The 17194-nt window shown below is 37.5% G+C and overlaps 1 protein-coding gene across 1 annotated transcript in view; it reads right to left on the bottom strand.

Moving 5' to 3' along the window:
- Window positions 1–17194, bottom strand: part of KCNH7 (potassium voltage-gated channel, subfamily H (eag-related), member 7) — a 255356-nt gene that overhangs the window by 85880 nt on the left and 152282 nt on the right. Inside the window, exon 4 of the mRNA XM_009894613.1 lies at window positions 2945–3369. Within this exon, the coding sequence (XP_009892915.1) occupies window positions 2945–3369 (425 nt within the window). The remainder of the gene's footprint in view (window positions 1–2944; window positions 3370–17194) is intronic.

Here is a 17194-nt window from a genome sequence, read left to right as displayed (position 1 = left end):
TTGGGCCCTCTGGACCATGGGTGCGACAGAGTGTTTAGCTCCTCTCAGCCTGACGCCTTTCTTTGCTGGCCATCTGTAGCAGTACTACAGATTTTGTAGACTGAGTTAGGCTGTAAAGCCTGCTGGTTTTTTCAGAAGACTGCAGGGATGTTACTGAGGTCACTTTCTGAAGGCAGTAAAATTCCTGAAGAGTCCCTGTGAACCTGTACCTGCCTGCAAAATCTGGATTGCTGGCGTTGCAGGTGAGAAGGGCTTGGCTGGAGTTTGGGTGGTGGGTGGAAGACGCAGTTCCTGCCCTGCTGCCTTTGCTGTTGAATAGGCAAATTTAGAATGGAATTCAATTGAGTACGCTCAAATGAATTTAAAATCCTAAATTGTCATTTTTACTGTAATATCTTTCAGCATGTTATGGCTGCAGCTATGATAATTTTAAAGTCACAGGCAGCTACGCTGCAGAAATTAATTTAACACATGAAATCATTTATATTCTCAATTGTGTTATCTTTGAAAAAAATAAATTTGACCATGGGTGAATTACTGTAGTTAGCATTGAGCTAAATAATGCTATTCTTTTCTGTCAGAATTCTGTTGTGCTAATTCAATTAATATTATTTGAACTGAAAGAGGTGAAAAAAAAAGTATCTGAATCGTGAATTGCATTTTCAGACAGAGCAGTAGTTTTCAGTGGATTCAGGAAAATCCAGAATTATTAGGATCAATAAACAAAATAAAAGTGGAAAGCATATTAAACCATGTGCTTCCTTGGGTAACAATTGAGCCTGTTGGGACTGTAGTTTACTTAGGGCTTTACATTCTCCAGTGAAGTATCTGCAGCTTCTGCTCAGAATCTGTGAGTCTAGAGTAGATGATTTGGGTTGAATCCTGGTTGCCTAACTTGCATGGATAATTTTATAGCAACAATAGGAGTTTATGCTTACTGTTGAGTAGGGCAAGCAGGACTTGCTGGCTAAGTTTAAACATCTTTTCAGCATAAGGTGCCAAATTCTAATATGCTTGGAAGCAGATGGCATCAAGGATGGTTACTAATTCCAACGCAATTCTGAGAGCCGTCCTCTGTTCTGCTGTACTTCTTTAGAATGCGTATGTATGACCTAAACTTAAGGTCAGGTTCTCTATTATTTTATAGCTCATGCAGAATGGCAGTTTTTTATCTATTTACACTGTAAATGATCACATTATGTGAGAGGCCATAGGAATTCAAATCGATTATTGACTCTTTATAGCAAAATTCATTTTCCTTACTATTTAACATTTGAAAAATATTACTCAGCTAGAAATTTTTGCTCCTCCATGCAGCAAGTATTAAATTATGTGGCGATTTCTGCATGAGCTTTGTACCACCCTAACCAAAGATACTTAGTATTTAAACTGATTTTTACACATCTTCATCATATGACTATATGAAGAATGACCAATTGGGAAGTGCTTTAATGAAAGTTCTGAAAATAGAAATTGACAAAACTGATATCTTTAAACTAACCTTTTAAATAAAACACATTTAAATATTTGGGAAGTTGAAACCAAGATGAAGCTTATGCAAAGGTCCAAAAGATGTGCCAAGGTTCAACCTTGGAGATTTTTGCCTCTGCATCCTGATTTTGAAATCTTGGCTTGAATGTGAACATGAAATATAGCAAAATGGTATAGTTTAGGATGGATTTAATGGAATTTTCAGGTTCATTGGAACTGAAAAAAATCAGAGTCCAAAAGAAACAGAAATGAGAAAAGAAGTATTTACCCATTATATCTAATTCAGGAAGGAATAATTAGTTCTGCTATTCTAGGAGTTAATGTGAGTGGCAGAGGAGCATTCAGGCTTATATTTTAGGAGATGTACAGAAGCAAACAGCCCTTTATGTGGACCTTCCAAAAGGCAGGAGAACTTAAAGGAATTTTACACTTGCAGTCAATGAATAGGAGAAAACCGGGCAATCACTGAAAAATGAAAATTCTTTTTCTTGCTGATTTATGAATCTGCACAATCTTCCATGACATATGTTTTTGAAATCTTAAAATATTCCCCATACATTCATTGTCATCTGGCTTAAATAAAAAGTATGCAATTCAAGTCATTAGGCCATCAGTAGCTGCAAAAGCATTGTGTATGTAGCACTTTTCTGTGAAAGCCAGTTTCAAAGGTGCCTCTCCATTCACAGGGCTTTCAAACCTCTTTTTGCTAAGTTGTTTCTCAAGTTTCTCAAACTCCCTGTCTCCAACAAGAAATCACGGACCAGACTCCATGACTTTGCATAATTAGGAGAGACAGCAGGAAAAGAAGACAGAGAAAACATCTTTGTGAATTTTGCTGGTTGCAAGAATATACTAACACAAAAGAAAATCACACTTAACATGAATTTTACATTAGGCATTTCACTAGGTATTTCACTAAACATTACACAAAGCATTTCAATGGAGTTAGTGAGGATATTTTCTCCAATGTGAGAGAAAAAGCAGGTCTCATTGTTGGATCAGTGAATATACAATGTACACATTACAGATTTAAGAAAAATTAACTGATTGATCTCTGAAGTAGGATTTCATACAGTCAAAGACAATCTAATATAAGTGAGTATGGGACAGAACTGGGCATGCAATTTTAACTTGATCACCTGATTTTTTTCCCCTCCAAATATAAATACTAGCTTTAAGAATGCTGGGCCTGATTTTGCTATATCCCTATACAGAAGTCAGGTGGTACTCTGAGAACAACCCCATGATTTCATTTGTTTGCTTAGACATGGAAAGCAGTATTTAGTGTAAATAAGCCTGGCATATTTGGGTCCTTAATATTTTTAGTGTGCCTTTGAATGTATACAGCTAAATATATTTAGTTTTGCTTACAAAGTGATGATAATTAATATGAAAAATTGCAATAATTCCTTTCTTAGCACATCAGAGAATACGGATTGACTTTCTACCATACCTTCGCTTGCGTGACGGTCCCTAAAAATGTTCTTGGGATGGACGGTAAAGCCTTCTATGTCATGTACTGAAGATGCTCTCCGTATACTACAAATGCTTTCCTTTGATCTGGAATGAGTTAGTGGATTGCTTGTCTGTATCATGTCAGGGTAAAGTCTGTCCCATTGCTGTTTAGGTGATGAATGGTCAAGAGGTCCTGATATATTAACCAAAGGTGAACATTTACTCGGTTGAATCAGTGCTTTTGTATCATCCACTTCTGAAGGACTACAGCTTTCCTTTGTTGGTGATTTAAAGTGCTTCATCGCCACTGAGTCATCGCTGTGCTTAGATGAATCGACTATCACTGCATCAGGGTCTTCCTGTGGTAAGGACTGCTTTCTGTATGTTAGAAGTCTCAATCCAGGTAACCGGAACCCAAAAAGTCTGCCTATATGTAAATACATACAAAAGAAGAAAATATTACATATTAGTTTTTTTGCCATGAAAATCTGTTTTTTTCCCACACAGTCAGAGTGCATAATAATAGCTATAAATAATTGACGTATTCCTAAGAAATTACAATGCTTAGTGATGGAATTTGTAAATATGGCGATATTATATAGCTGTGAGTTTGTCAGTCAGACCTAAGTTATTACACTCAGAATAGGGATAGATGCATTGATTCTACAGTCTATTTTAAAAGAGATAATATTATGTGTTCTGATGGTTTCTAAATCAAAAATCTATGCATCTATAAAAGACTGCTAGAACACGTCAAACTACTGTGCTTGGTAGCTTTTATCCTGAAATAGGTATTTTTGGATTCTCTTATTAATGGAACTCCATGTGCTTAAAAGTGTACTGCTGATTTATTGATTTATTGGCTATCAATTAAACAGGAAAATACCTAATCCTTCAGGAAAGAAAAATAAGCTGTGGATCAGTTTTGCCACAATTTTTCCAATACTTACATTTTACAATTAAATGAAGCACTTATTTTGTATGAGTTTAAAATGAAAAGTAAATGAACACGCAGGAAGGAAAAACAGCGACACAGGTCTCAAGCCTCAGTTGCACCTGTACAATGCAATGATGTTTTATACATTTGCAAACGTGTGGGCTTAGCTGGGCTTGGTATATTGAATGGCAGGGTAGGCTCTTCTGAGTGTGTGGAAAACTAACAACTTTGTCTAATGGTAAGAAATATCAGTAGCTGAGAGGAAGTGTAAAATATGGTCCAAATAAAGAAAATATAGGGGAAGACTGTCGCTCTAAAAAACCCAAACCCAGATAGCAAGTATTTTAAGTTACTGTGCAATACAGCTCACAGATGAAGGCACAGGGACTTCTGATGTACAGAAAACACAGTAAACAGCTTAGAAAAAGCAATGCTAAAAGAATCCTAACAAAATAAAATAATTGAAATGATCAGATGTCACTGTATAAACCATCTGACTTATCTAATAGCTTCCTGTCACTCATCACTTTGCTACATGAGTGTTTTCCACAGTGAATCAATAGTGAAATGATTTCTCAGAGGACATCTCAAAATGTCTTGTTATCCCTCTTACTGGGATAAGAAATTGTTTCAGATAAGATTTCATTTTTGTCAGTCAGTTTTAATCACCAGCATTTGTCACTAGCTAACATTCATTAATATTTAGTGCTGAATATTAATTAATTCGTTAATATTTAGTGGCGCAGAGTCTAGTTGGAGGTTAGTAACAAGTGGTGTCCCTCAGGGGTCAGTACTGGGCCCAGTCTTGTTCAACGTATTCATCAATGATCTGGATGAAGGGATAGAGTGTACCATCAGCAAGTTTGCTGATGACACAAAACTGGGAGGAGTGGCTGACACGCCAGAAGGCTGTGCTGCCTTACAGCGTGACCTCGCCAGGCTGGAGAGTTGGGCAGAAAGAAACCTTATGAAGTTCAACAAGGGTAAGTGTAGGGTACTGCACCTGGGGAGGAATAACCCCATGCACCAGTACAGGTTGGGGGCTGACCTCCTGGAGAGCAGCTCTGTGGAGAGGGACCTGGGAGTCCTGGTGGACAACAGGATGACCATGAGCCAGCCATGAGCCCTGGCGTTCAAGAAGGCGAATGGCATCCTGGGGTGCCTCAAGAAGAGTGTGGCCAGCAGGTCGAGGGAGGTCATCCTCCCCCTCTACTCTGCCCTGGTGAGACCGCATCTGGAGTACTGTGTCCAGTTCTGGGCTCCCGAGTTCAAGAAAGACAGGGAACTGCTGGAGAGGGTCCAGCAAAGGGCAACGAAGATGATTAGGGGACTGGAGCACCTTTCTTATGAGGAAAGGCTGAGGGACTTGGGCCTCTTTAGTCTAGAGAAAAGAAGAGTGAGGGGGGATCTTATTAATACATACAAATACTTAATGGGAGGGTGCCAGGGGGATGGGAGCAGTCTTTTTTCAGTGGCGCCCAGTGTAGGACGAGGGGTAAGGGGCATAAACTTGAACATAGGAAGTTCCATCTTAACATGAGAAGGAACTTCTTTACTTTGAGGGTAGTGGAGCACTGGAACAGGCTGCCCAGAGAGGTGGTGGAGTCTCCCACTCTGGAGACATTCAAAACCCGCCTGGATGCTGTCCTGTGCAACGTGCTGTAGGTGACCCTGCTCTGGCAGGGGGGGTGGACTAGATGATCTCCAGAGGTCCCTTCCAACCCTAACACTTCTGTGAATTCTGTGAAATGTATCATCCCATCCTGAAATGTTAACGCTACATTGTGTTATTTCTCCCAGTAAATTTACTCAAGTTTCTGGCTATCTGCAGTTCAGAAAATTTCTGAGTCAGATGTTGCGTTCAAGCCATAAACTGAATGTTTGGTGTACCTTTCTTCCATGAATTTGTCTCAGTGCTTTTGAAACACAGTTGTACTTTGATCTGCAAAACATCCTATAGGAAATAGTTCCATAATTTTAGCGCACCTTTATGAAAAAGTACTTGCCTTGTCTTGCTATAAACCTGTTGCCCTGGGGAGGGTGCTAGTTCTTATGATATGAAAAGTAGCTAATAATTGCTCCTTTTTTATAGCCTTAATAATGTTTATAGCATTTCATACATCTGTTGCATTCCTCTTTGTATACCTCTTTTCCAAGATGAAGAATGCTAGTGTAACTGTATTGGGTACCTCTGATCATCCTCACTCGTCTTGGTTCCTTTTCATTTCTAATATAATCATTTTTGACAGTGGCCTGAGCTACTCCCAGACTCAGGGGTCAATGCAGTGACATAATGGCTTTTTGTTTTGATCTTAGTTCCTTTCCTTATAATTCCTAATATTTGATTGCGGTTTTGAGTTATCGTCCTAGCACCTGCTAATTTAAGGTATTTTCACAACAGCTAAGAGATTTCTTTCTTTATTGGTAACAGGTAACTTGGCCGCTATTATGTCTGTAAAAATTTTTGTTTGCTGTTTTATCACTCACCACTTAGTATCATAGGATATGTCTGTAAATCTCTTATCATACTCTGAATAATTTTGTGACAATCACAAACATTCTCACATCACTGTTTGCACTTTTTTTTTATCCAAGTAATTGAAAATGTATTAAATAATAGAGAACCTGTAAGACTCTACTGATAACATCTCAGTATTTAGAAATCTGGCCATTTATTTCCACCCTTTTTTCCCTACTTTAAAATAGTAATCCGTGTAACAATCTTCCTTTTTTTTTCGTGACAATTTCTGAAAATCTTACTGAATTCCAAATATTTAACATTGAATCTATTACTCTAGTACATATACCCACACAACAGTACAATAAACAGAAATCTCTTACATAAAACCGGAGTCATGCATGTTATAAACAGCAGCTAGAGGTGCCAATTTTCAATCTGCACAGTAATATTCAGCAGAGTGCACGTTGGGAACATGCATATTTCTTCTGAGTTACTAAGTATCCTCGGACAAATTGCTTACAGCTGAAATTAGTGAAGTACATTAAAAATTATTATTTTAAATGCACATAGAATTGAGTTTAAAACAGTTTATAATTCAATTTTGAAAGCTTATTGCATCAGAAGTGAAACAAATACTATAATTCGTTTTTCATCAATTACACTGAACTTCTTAAAAATACCATTCATAAGGTTTTCTGGCATTAGACACTGTTAAAGGCTTTCTGCTGGCACTCTATTTTAGTCATATTCATGGTGGTGCAGATGGTCTTTTCTGCTTCACCAATTTAATATGACCATGTTATACTGCATTACTGATTTAGCTGTCTAACTGCAGTTCAGCTGGAAAGAATACTCAGTGAGAATTTTGCTTCTTGAGAAGACTCTTGGGCATGAAATAGAAAACTTAAGTGAGTAGCTTTTTGCTATTCTTCTGTAAACTGTAATAAATGGTCTGAAAGCTAAAATCCCTATTTCCTGCTTTTTAATCTTAATATTCTTTAGAGGAGGAGTATTGTTATTCTTCTTCACTGTATGAATAATGAGTTATATGATGTGTTGGACATTCAGCTCTCTCCTGCAGTACTGCAGCTAAAGCTACTAGGAGGCCCATTCAGAATTTGTCTAGTTTACATTACATTTCTTTGCTCAGCTCAGTAATAATACAATTTGTCATGAAGCAAAATTCATGACCGCAGGCCTGCTGTCCCAGTATGGAGTAGAAGGGTCAGTGGAAGCTTTCCTGGCATACTGTTTATGGGCTAAAATCTTGTCTGAAAGTGGGCAATCCCTGCTTTGTGTAGGTATGATGTCAGAGCAGATTTATCTTGGCTTAAAATACTGAAACATTTTTCAGAAGCAACTAGATATTTACTATAAATATACAGATAATGTTACATAAAATCCTTATGTTTTAATGAAGTTGAAGACTAGATTGCCAAGTTCTTCTTAATGCTGAGTCAGAGATTTGTGTAATTGTGGCTTGCTAAGAGCAATTGAGGAAAGCAGTTGAGTCTGAGTCACAATTCCAGGCTTACATTGCACCTCCTCCTTTCAAACCTTGCTTCACTGAATAAGTAATTTGCAAATGAGTTAATCTGATGGTTGCGTTTATTCTCTGTGCTATCTCAGCTAACCCTTAGAGTTTCTAAATAGCAGAATTCAGTCCAAAAATATACTGCAGATAAGAAAGGACACTTCTAAACTATTTGCAGATGTAGTTATCTCCAAAGTCCCAAACTCAAATGGACTTTTCTTGCCTTCTGAAAGCCCTTTTTAATTCTGTCTCATATTTTGGGAGATCAAAGGAGAAGATATTTAGAGTTCATGGAAATAAAATATTTTGGTTAATAGTTTTGTGAAAAAAGTGTAGGAAAAAACCTATCTGGATAAGAAAAATTAATAGCCTTGCTTTTCTGTAAATGTTATCATTCATGGAAAATTGCAATTCTTAAACATTAATTACCATCATATAGAATTTTGGCGGGGGCGAGAATGAAAATTGTTTCCAAAAAGACCTTATTAACAGTTACAATCACAGTTTCAAATTTCCTGCCCCATGAATACAAACTTCATTTTGAAAATGGGGTATTCCAGGAAAAACATATCTGAATAAGGATTTCTTTAGTAATCCAATACACTTGCGTGGCAAGTAATTCCCCTGCCTGTTCTGTGCAAGCACTCTGCAACAAGGGAGGAAAAAGGTATTTGGCCTAAATATCGCCTTGCTACAGTGAAGCTACTCCTCAAACTTTTAGTGATGAAAATGTATACTTACATACTAGACATAGTGGCAAAGTTGGAGAAAAGCTTATAACTGAGAGCACTTTACTTTCACTAAAATTTCTTTAGTGGTTTTAGAATTACTGATATGTACTCCTATGTGCTGTCCCAAAGTCTGTTTAGCTGATGGCAATGCACACGGGATTCCTCATTTCCTGTCATGGTCACTGCAGAAGGGTGATCCTAAGAGACAGCAGCTCCTCAAAGAATTGCTCAGCCGGTTTTTGTAGCATCTCTAGTAGTATTGTTACTTCCATGCTGATGCAGAGAAGCAGTTACAGAAGTAGTTACAGAAACCAGTATCTGAAGCTGCTTTCAGATAAGTCAACCAAAGGGAAAAGAAATGGTAGCTGGTCTCGGGCCCCCTAGTTGGGAGCTAGATTTACCTCCTCTAGATCTAGGCTTTCAAAATCAAATCAAAGGAGCTCAAATGCACAAAAACTTTGCACAAGATAAAGTAAGCGAGAGGTAGAAAATGTCAGAACTGTTTCCTGGTATGACATATCACCTGTCCTAGCCCGAGAACTAAACCAAATTCTGAGGTGCCCATGTTCAGATACATCCTGTTCGCTGTGGTAGTGTGTTGAAGAAAAGAAAGTCTCGGATGGTTTTATCACAGTGGATGACTGGTCTGGCTATTATATGAAACATATATTACTTTTTCAGTATATAAGATTAAGTATGTAAGATTTCAGTATGTAAGATTAAGATTAAGGAATACAACATACATGACTGCAAAGATCAACCTGTTGGAGCGGGTCCAGAGCAGGCCCACGAAGATGATCGGAGGGTTGGAATGCCTTTACTATGAACACAGGCTGAGAGAGTTGGCGTTGTTCAGCCTGAAGCAGAGAAGACTCTGGGGAGACCTTATAGTGGCTTTCCAGTATCTGAAGGGGGTCTACAAGAAGGCTGGAGAGGCATTTTTTACAAGGGTATGTAGTGATCGGACAAGGAGCAATGGCTTCAAACAGGAAGAGGGGAGATTTCAGTTAGATATCAGGAAGAAATTTTTCATTCTGAGAGTGGCGAGGCACTGGAACAGGTTGCCCAGGGAAGTTGTGGATGCCCCATCCCTGGCGGGGTTCAAGGCCAGGCTGGATGGGGCTTTGAGCATCCTGGTCTAGTGGGAGGTGTCCCTGCCCATGGCAGGGGGGGTGGAACTCGATGATCTTTAAGGGCCCTTCCAATCTAAACCATCCTATGATTCTATGAACCAATTCTAAACAGAGAGAGATTTCTTTGACAAGAGCAGGTAAGGTAGGTTGATTATGATAGACTATCTTCCATGGGTTAATTCAACAATACTTTTGTTCTGAAATTTCCCCAAACAATGAGCAAAATTACTTTCACAAAAGGAGCACAAGTCAGCTCTTTGCTGAAAGATTTTCTGATAATTGAATGCCTACTGTCAAGGAATTTTCAGGATCTCAGTTATCTGAAATACAGACACAGGCAATTATTGAAATGTTGCTCAAAGGCTTAGAAATACCATCTAACAACTGATGCAACAGACTGAAGGAAACAATTTCTTCTGAGAAATGGAATCCCTAAACACTGACCGTCTAAAATACCGGTACTTGAATGTACTCTGTGCAAACACTGAGGCATGTAATGTTGCCTTATTTTCGGTCTGGGCTCAGCAGGCCTTAGGACAGAGAAATACAGCAAGAGCCAATTATGGTTTTTTTTCATTTCTTTTCCCCCAAATCTAGAGAAGCATACATAAGCGGATAATTTTCTTGGTCTGCTCATTAAATAATCTTCATTTCTTTTCAGATGGGAAAAGGAAGGCATATCTAATTACTAACTTTAGAAACTTAAATTTACAATTCTCAGATACTGCATATACACATTTTTTTATCCTCTGATATAATCTACTTTAATTTTGGCACTTCAATTCTTCTTTTTTTTAGTTTTCTCTAAAATTTAAGGTTGCACTTGAGTTCTATCAGTATTAGTGACACCAATCTTCGTTATGCTCCCTTGTAAGTGAGAAAGTTGTTTTATCTCTGTGCTGGTGATGGCACAGTTTTGTCTTCAGGCTATACTTCTCCTAAAAGGTACTGTTGAGAATGGCTAAGAGAATAATATGGTTCCAGATCCTTCTGTCTACATATAGGCCTCTGAGGTAGCCTGTCATAACAAGAAAGGAAGGGAATGAAGTCTCTGGCTACATTTAGGGCTGTGCTCTGTGTGGACAACCAGTGAATTTAGTCTGAACAATATTCTAAGGGTCTCCCTCAAAAGATTATTTCCTTGGATATTAATACAAACCTGTACATTTACCTGTATGGTTTTCCTCCCATTTTTTGATAGAGATGTCATTTTATTAGATGTTATTTATTATGGTAAGATTATAGGAGTTACAGTGTTTTTGTGAAAAAGCCATAAGAAAAAAGAATGTTTGGTCCCCTCAGAAAGAGATTTTACTTCTTGCATTTTTCTTAGACATAATTAAAATTGGAAAAGAAGAAAAAAGTAAATAACTGCAATGAAATGAAATAGGAAGCACCACAAAAAACAGTATATGCAAAGAATTCATCAACTATCACCATATTTTGCTGTCTTGCTAAGAATATAGTGGGGTTTTTGGTAGCTGGAAAAAAGAATTCATTCCATCTATTTGATCCAAGTTATCAAGAAATTCTTGACCTTTCATCACCCTGGGTACCAGACTTCATAAAATAAAAAGTATTGCTTTTGTCTGAGACAGGAAGCCTGAAGAAGTTTTCTTTATGTTTTAAAACTGAATTTATATACAGCTACCAAATTCTGCAGTGTGTTTTGTCTCATATAATTATTGATTTTTTTTTTATGCTCTGCATATAAGAGCTTTCACTGATAATAAGCTGAAAAGTATCACTACATTTGGATTTTATAGGTCATATAATTATACTAAATTTAATAGTTTAGCTGTTATATCTATAGTTTTGCAGAATTAAGTATTCAGAGAGTGGGAGCAAGCTCCATATTTTGACTTGCACTCTTCTAGAATTATATAAAATGTAATGAGATCTTGAAGTAATAGAACCAGAACAAAGCAATAAAAGGACTTTAGTAGATAGAATTTTAGAAGATAGATTTACCTGAAGAAGAGCCACTCGAAAGGTTGTTACCATCTGAAATACAATTAAACTAGATTTACAAAAAGCTTTAGCTTAAAAAGAAACAGATTCAAAAAATAAACAGACTATTAAGAAGAGAAGGTAGAATATCAAATTTCCACGCATTTTAGAAGCAAATACAGGAAGCTTGAATTCATATACAATATATGTAAACTGCAGAAGAATTGTTCTAAAGGTACAATTTTATTTGGAAAATTTAAGAGTTATTCCATTGAGAAGTACTTTGATAATTACTAAGTTTGTTGCATAGATCAATATATATTTCCAATTACCAGGTTTTAAAGTTGGCTAAGTTTTCAGACAGAAAACTAATATAGATGTATCCAGACTAACGTGCTATTTCTCATGAAATAGAACCTCTTCTAATTTCTTAGTGATAACTTCATAGCTAGGAAATGCCAAATTTTTTTTGGAAGAAACTTATTGAAAAGTTGAGGAATTCATAGTCGTCTTAGGAAGAATAGACTTATTTGCTGACACTTGTATGACCTTAGAAAAGTTTTATATTCCTGATAGGGCTCAATTATTTCATGTCTTCATGGGAAGAACCCCTCAGACTATGTTTCTGCCAATTGCTTTCAGGTCTTTGAAATACCCATCTTGCCTGGGTGCTATGCTCCTTAATATAGTGAAGTAACAATGATAGGATTTTATTCCCGAGAAAGAAGATACAGTGGTGGTAAATCTCCTCATTTTTATCTATAGATCTTTTTTGTTTTCTTACCTTTGAATAATGTCTACTTCATGTTGAATAACATAAATAACAAAACATATTCCTTATGACCAGTGTCCATCTGAAAGCTTCTCAGATATGTTTAATTTTTTTTTCTGCTATCTAGTAGTGTCCTAATCCATCTAAACTCGAGATACCCTGATAGATTTGATTTCTCCCTCTCCAAGGTTAAAATCTCTAACTCAATTTAAAGTGCACAGATGCGTTAAGTTCTCTGTGCTAGTTCTTATTATGAATAAGAGAGACATATGTCTCTCTCATCCATTAGAGAATGATGCAAAACTCATTTTCCTTTATATTTTCCTGAGGCTATGTATTATAATGTGTGAAGCCTTTGCAAAAATCGTATCCTAGCCTTCGGTGTATCTCACAGAACCCACCTGTTTAAAATGAAAAGAAGAAAGAGGTAGGAGACCTGTTGAAAGTGAATAAAAGTATAGGACTGGAAGAAACCTCCCGGATCTACTTCAATCCAAGAATCCTTTTCATACCCACTTCTCATACTTACTATGTATTTATTTATATAGGAAAAGGAAAATTTGCAGGGTATCTGCATAGCCAGGGTATTGTCAGCTTGTGTTCATTTTCTTGTCCAGTGTGCACAATCACCTCCACTGAAAGCTGCTGAAAGCTGTGTTGTTCCCTCTTTTTGGTTTGTAATCTCTTTAAGTAGAGATTGCCTTTTTTTGTTGAATGTTTGTACAAGATACAGCGCAATAGCTCTGTGATCCTAGCTGGTAGAGGCTGTAATGCAAACAGCTAATTACAGTGACTAGAATCCAGGGAGGCTTCCAGTCTAATCTGAGTCCCAACAGTAACCGTCATAAGGAAAACAGAAATATAGCCACCTCACTTGTATTTCTCTGTCTGTAAAAGAAGATGAATAGAATTTATTTATCTTATTGGCTGTTCTGTTAATAAGGCAGTTAGGCATTTGTGGAGCACTGAAGGTGAAAGTACCAGAGGTGGTTCTTTCTTTTACTGGTGATTGCTGTTCGGCTATATTCCTTTGCTAAGAGTTCAACACTGTCTCAGTTCACCTGACGTTCACTGTCACTTGGAGACAAATACACATATTGACACTGGGGTTGTCAGAACTATGCTGCTGGTTGGCTAGATAGAAACCTTTGTCCTCCTGAACACAATTTTTCTTGACTAGCCCTCACTTATGATAAATTTGCTCCTAGTGGTGCAGCTAAAAATAAGACCCTGGACAAATTTCTTATTACGTTTTGGGCAAAGTCAGGGGGTTGCTATTGCTTATATGTGCCATTGACTTAAAGGAAAGGTCTGATTTGGATTTCAGTTGTGCTTGCTTGCTTTGTAACTTCAGTGGATGCAGTGATCTCTACCCCTGAGATGTAATTTAGGAGTTACTAGAGTTACTAGGTCCTTGCTAGGACCAGGGTAGAGGCAAACTTGGTGACGTGTAAGCACCTTGAAGAATCTTCTTGGTTATGGTTTTAGATGTTTTAAGAATATTATTAGCCTGTTGTTTTGTCTGAACCTTATCCAAAAAGTATGCATTTATTAGATGTATAATAGATCCTCTCATTTCCTTTAGAGGAAGAAACCCAAGAAATTATTCCAGGGTGTCTTTAATAAGCTTATAGATTTTGAAGTGATAAAATGATAAGACAATCCTCAAATATCCCTCTTTGGCAGAATGCAATTATATTCTTAATCAAATAACTTTCTGGGCTTTCTCCCATGAGGTAATGAACACTGTGTTTGGGAACCATATTAGCTTATAGCTTATACTTGTAGCTAGTCAAAATGTTTTGAAGTTAAATGAATAAAACTTGAGATAAAGTTACCTCAACTGACTTTAGCTATTTTACCCTAGATATTAATAGCTTTGCTTTAGGCAGGACTGGACTAAATGTTAGAAAAAGCACTTATAGGTCAGTAAAAAAGCAGCATGCTTTAGGTGGGGCAGAAAATGAAGACAACTCAGAATTAAAGTTCCAAGAGGTTCTTCTCATCTTGTGCATGTGTGTACATTACGAATAGTCTACTTTGAGTAGAAAAATCATAGCTACATTCTTCATATTGAAGTCAGTATCTGCAAATCTATGACTTTCTGTCAGTGTGAAATGGCTGCTGATTTTCTCTGTGTTCAGTCTGTCATGATTGATTTTGATAATTTGCAGTTACTGATTTTACAGACGCAAAGTATTTGACAGCTTTGAAGAACAGAATCGGGTGCCAGGAGCAAATATTAATTTATGCCGCTAGTTCCATAAATTTCCGTAATGTTTCTATAACATAAATTCTTGGAACATTTGACAGATTTGGGAATAAAATTGGACACTTACATTCCCTTTCCTCAACAGATGATTTAAAAGCCATATTTATATACATAAGTTATAGTAGCTTAACACTTCATAATGAAGTCTGTACAACACACTGTACAGGAATTCTTATCTCATCTTATTTTAGTTAACAACTTTTACAAGTAGACAAATTTAAATGATAATTTAGTAGTGTTCAGAGAGTTTTTTTTCTAATTTGGTATAAAATAACCTCTCTTCTTAATTTAGTTCATTGTAGAAAATCTACAGAAAGCTCTTTTATTTCTTTTACAGTGAGTCTAACGAAGGATTTCTCTTTTTCTAAAAGCACCTTGCTAAATATCCATTATTTATGCATTATTTCAGTTGGAGTTGAAAATTTTATAAAACTTTGGCAAATGATTAGATTCATGAAAATTTATGATCAACATTTTTGGGAATAATTTTTTATTGTCGTTGTGACAATCAAGCAAATGCTAGTGTCTTACCAGATGTAACAGGCAACAGTCCGTAAGAACTGTTACAGTATGAGTGAAATCCATTTTTAGGGCTTATGTAGCTCAAAAGTTTCAATTTTAAAATTTAATATGCTGAAGAAATATCCTTTCATTTAAAAAGCAGGTATTTATGCTCTCAAGCATGTCACAGATAAAGTGAGGTGGATTAAAGTTATTAAGTGTATTTATCTTGAGTATAGATGTTAATTTCTGGAATTATAAAACATCTACATGTTCTAAGAAAAGGCAACACAAAAGGTAAACAAACTTATTAGAGAAGACTTGAATTAAGAATGAATAATATTTTCATATCTGGGAACGAGACAAAATTTAGAAAGAGTAATTGGATGATGGAAGGACATCTATAGCAGAAATCAGGTTTTTATAAGTCTCACTTTAACTGCTCATTGTACAAATACATTTTCACTGGGGAACAAGATGTCACACAGTCATGGAATAAGTGCTTACAGAAGAAATTTCCTCACCTATCTGAATATAAAATGGGACAGGCATAGTATTAAATAAATTTGGTTAGAAGTTTAAATAAGAAGATATGACAAATATTTAGGGGTATTTTTTTTTCTCTAAAAAGAAAGAGTTATATATGGACAAAGACTTCCTTTGTTTTACTAGTAAAATGACATATACTGAAAAATAGAATTATGGCAAAACACAAAAGCAATGAAACAAGAGTGAAAAATCAGTTGGCTGTGATTTAGAATCATAGAATTGCTGAGGTTGGAAGGACCTTTAAGATCATCAAGTCCAACCATTAACCTACCCTGACAAAACCACCTCTAAACCATGTTCCCAAGCACCACATCTACCCTTTTTTTAAACATCTCCAGGGATGGAGAATCCACCACTTCCCTAGGCAGCCTATTCCAATGTTTAATAACCCTTTCAGTGAAAATTTTTTTCCTAATACCCAGTCTAAACCTCGTCTGACATAACTTGGACCCATTTCCTCTTGTCTTATCACTTGTCACCAGGGAGAAGAGGTCAGCCCCCACCTTTCTACAACCTCCTTTCAGGTAGTTGTAGAGAGTGATAAGGTCTCCCCTCAGCCTCCTCTTCTCCAGGCTGAACAACCCCAGTTCCCTCAGTCGTTCCTCATAAAACTTGTCCTCCAGACCCCTCACCAGCTTTGTAGTGCTTCCCTGGACATGCTCCAACACCTCAATGTCCTTCTTGTAGTGAGGGGCCCAAAACCAAACACAGAACTCAAGGTGGGGTCTCACCAGTGCCAAGTACAGGGGGATGATCACTTCCCTAGTTCCGCTCACCACACTATTCCTGATACGGGCTAGGACGTCGCTGGCCTTCTTGGCCTCCTGGGAACACAGCTGGCTCATATTCAGCCGGCTGTCCACCAACACCCCCAGGTCCTTTTCTGCCGGGCAGCTTTTGAGCCACTCCACCCCAAGCCTGTAGCACTGCATGGGGTTGTTGTGACCCATGTTCAGGACCTGGCACTTGGCCTTGTTGAACCTCATACCATTGGCCTCGGCCCATTGGTCCAGCCTGTCCAGATCCCTCTGTAGAGCCATTCTACCCTCAAGCAGATCAACATGCCCGCCTAGCTTAGTGCCATCTGCGAACTTACTGAGGGTGCATTCGATCCCCTCACCCAGATCATTGATAAAGATATTAAAGAGAACTGGCCTCAGCACCGAGCCCTGGGGGACACCACTTGTGACCGGACACCAACTGGATTTAACTCCATTCATCACCACTCTCTGGGCATGGCCATTCAGCCAGTTTTTCACCGAGCGAAGGTTATACTTGTCCAGGCCGTGAGCGGCCAGTTTCTCCAGGAGAATGCTGTGGGAAATGGTGTCAAATGCTTTGCTAAAATCCAGGTAGGTAACATCCACAGCTTTTCCCTCATGCACTGAGTGGGTCACCTTGTCATAGC

This window comes from Charadrius vociferus, unplaced genomic scaffold (genome assembly GCF_000708025.1).
Source record: "Charadrius vociferus isolate BGI_N301 unplaced genomic scaffold, ASM70802v2 scaffold161, whole genome shotgun sequence".
In the NCBI taxonomy this organism is placed as follows: domain Eukaryota; kingdom Metazoa; phylum Chordata; class Aves; order Charadriiformes; family Charadriidae; genus Charadrius; species Charadrius vociferus.
Note: the sequence above shows the minus strand (reverse complement) of the source record. Positions and strands in the feature narration are given on the sequence as shown.